The 2,295-nt window shown below is 54.6% G+C and overlaps 1 protein-coding gene across 1 annotated transcript; it reads left to right on the plus strand.

Moving 5' to 3' along the window:
• Positions 1-1,970: 1,970 nt before the first annotated feature.
• Positions 1,971-2,246, plus strand: PV06_11073 (uncharacterized protein; the record flags this gene model as incomplete). The annotated part of the gene is made up of 1 exon (XM_016412690.1): positions 1,971-2,246. A coding segment is annotated over one exon (276 nt), but the record flags the coding sequence as incomplete, so codon positions are not given.
• Between the last annotated feature and the right edge of the window lie 49 nt (positions 2,247-2,295).

Genomic DNA, 2,295 nt, shown 5'->3' on the forward strand with positions numbered 1-2,295 from the left:
CAGCTTCAGACATACCTGGACCAATAACGAGAGACGTTTAATGTCTTATATTGTCTAAGCCTAGTGAGCTTACAACATGTGATATCGGTGGATTTCCATGTTGCGTTTTGCGACAGCCTTGGCAAGATATATACTGGCCACGATTATCACACGGCTGGACGCAATTTTGTGACATGGGCATATCTAAAGTTCACCACTGGCATCTCTATCAATCGTGGTCATCTTCGGGCGGATGCCACATCTAAAAAAGTGCCATGATGTTTGGCGGAGAAGCCACAGCTCTTGGATGGTTCAAAGGACTCGACGTGACGAAAAACGTCCACCGGTTGAGTTTCTTGCACAGCTCTGCCAGACGCTCCAAGTCAAACATCTCTCCGATTGGGACTCCCCATCCCGCCAGACAATAGTTGTGCATCGACCAGTCGTTGTCGCGGTTGGGTCGTACCTCGAACGAGACGCCATCGCCGGCGACAGCTACGATATGGTTGTCCCACATGAACCGGGCCACCGCTTCGCTCTGGATCAGGCCGCTGTGTCGGTGCTTGTGCGCTTGGGTCTGAGTTCGATAGTCCTGCTTCTGTTCGAGGGTCAGAGACTCCCAGGTTTTGGTGAAGCCGCAGCGCAGGAAGAAAATGTCGCCGTGTTGGAAGGTGATGTTGCACTCTTGAGCGATTTCCTTGACTTGTTCCAGGGTGATGGCGTGGCCGACCATGCCGTTGGTCTCCAGACCTCGCTTCTCGGCGTACGAAACGTAGTCGATGAAGACACCGCGCGCGGCAATACCTTCTTGCGCCCAGTGTCCGACGCCGATACGGTCGCTTTTGCCTTGACTGATTTCGTCCGAGGTCGTGCCACCGTACCATTTGCGCGTTCCATCGGCCATCTCGGTGCTGTAGTGACGAAAGCCATCCCACTGAGAAGACGCCTGAGGGTTGAAGCGCCAGATATCGTCCCAAGCGATCCCTTCGTAGTTCGGGATCGGCACTATCTGGTGCTCACATGGGAACCGGTTGAAGCCTGGCCTTCCTGTAAGAGATACAACGAATCGCACTGTTGCTGTCGCTGCCTACCTGGTGTTTCAAGTCTGGTCATCTCCCAGTTCAGACATACCTAGACAAAACCCGTGTCAGCGGACGCGCACGTCTTGAGTCTCGTTTCCCACATACTCGCTCGCCCGTTTGCACTTCTTGTTTGACCACCCGTGCAACATGTGCGGGCGTCAAATACCTGAGCATCCCCAGACCTTCGTCTCGGCTGCCGGGCTTTGCGGGCCAGAACCGCTTCTTATCCTCGAGTTCATCCCATTTGGGGAGGTCTGCGAATGACGACATGGTTGAGAGGTTCTTGTTTTCCCTTATTGACAACCAACTGAACATCGACTTATGAATGAAACAAGGGTCATAATATGTACATGGGACCGTTCGTCTCGCTGATCTGCGTCAGAGATGTAGCCGCGGAACCAGCATAAGCCAGGGTCTGGCTGACGCAATTGTGGATCAACTCCAGAGCGCCAGACCAATGAGGCGAAAAATAAGAATACATCCCGCGGAACCAGCTCTGAGGTGAGGGTGTGGCTCCGATGCCGCATCACAGCTAGTACAGTCAGGTGCCAGTGATACACACACTTCCCCGCAGGAGTGAATAAGCTCCATCTAGTCCGATTCATTCGTCGCTCGGCAACCTGCTGTATACCCGAGGTGTTCTCCACAGCCATATCACGAGGGTCTGTGGATGGCCAGGCCGCGGGCAATGGCCAGCATTCTACCTGGTGCCGAGGACTCTCTCGGATGCGGATATAGTGTGAAGATCAGTACCCCAAAGCGAGCCCTGCTCGACAGTGGAGATCTGAGGCTCGATTAACATTTTTTGTGATTTCCTAAACCCCAGCTGGCCCTCTTGATGTATCGTTTGCTTGGATTGAGCAGTGACACTTGGACTAGCCATTGACGACAACCGAACTCTCTACGATCATGCCTGCCGCGAAGCAACAAGTCAACGGCGATGTGAAGGGCACTCGCCCCGTCCGCATCGCCAATGTGTCGGGCGGCCAGATGGAGCCTGCGTGGCAGATGAGAAAGCAGGCCACCTTGGGCCAGATCGACTTTATCACCGGCGACTGGCTGGCGGAGAACAACATTGCGCAGGAAGCGGCGGCCATGGATGCCGGGACCGGTGAGGGATTCAAGAAGAATGCCTGGGAAGGCCTGCAGTTGACCATGGATGTCATCGCGGAGAAGCATATCAAGGTGGTCATCAACGGCGGAGGCATTGGGGCGGAGAATCTGGCCAGGCGAT

Source organism: Exophiala oligosperma (assembly GCF_000835515.1).
Source record: "Exophiala oligosperma strain CBS 72588 unplaced genomic scaffold supercont1.18, whole genome shotgun sequence".
Lineage (NCBI taxonomy): Eukaryota > Fungi > Ascomycota > Eurotiomycetes > Chaetothyriales > Herpotrichiellaceae > Exophiala > Exophiala oligosperma.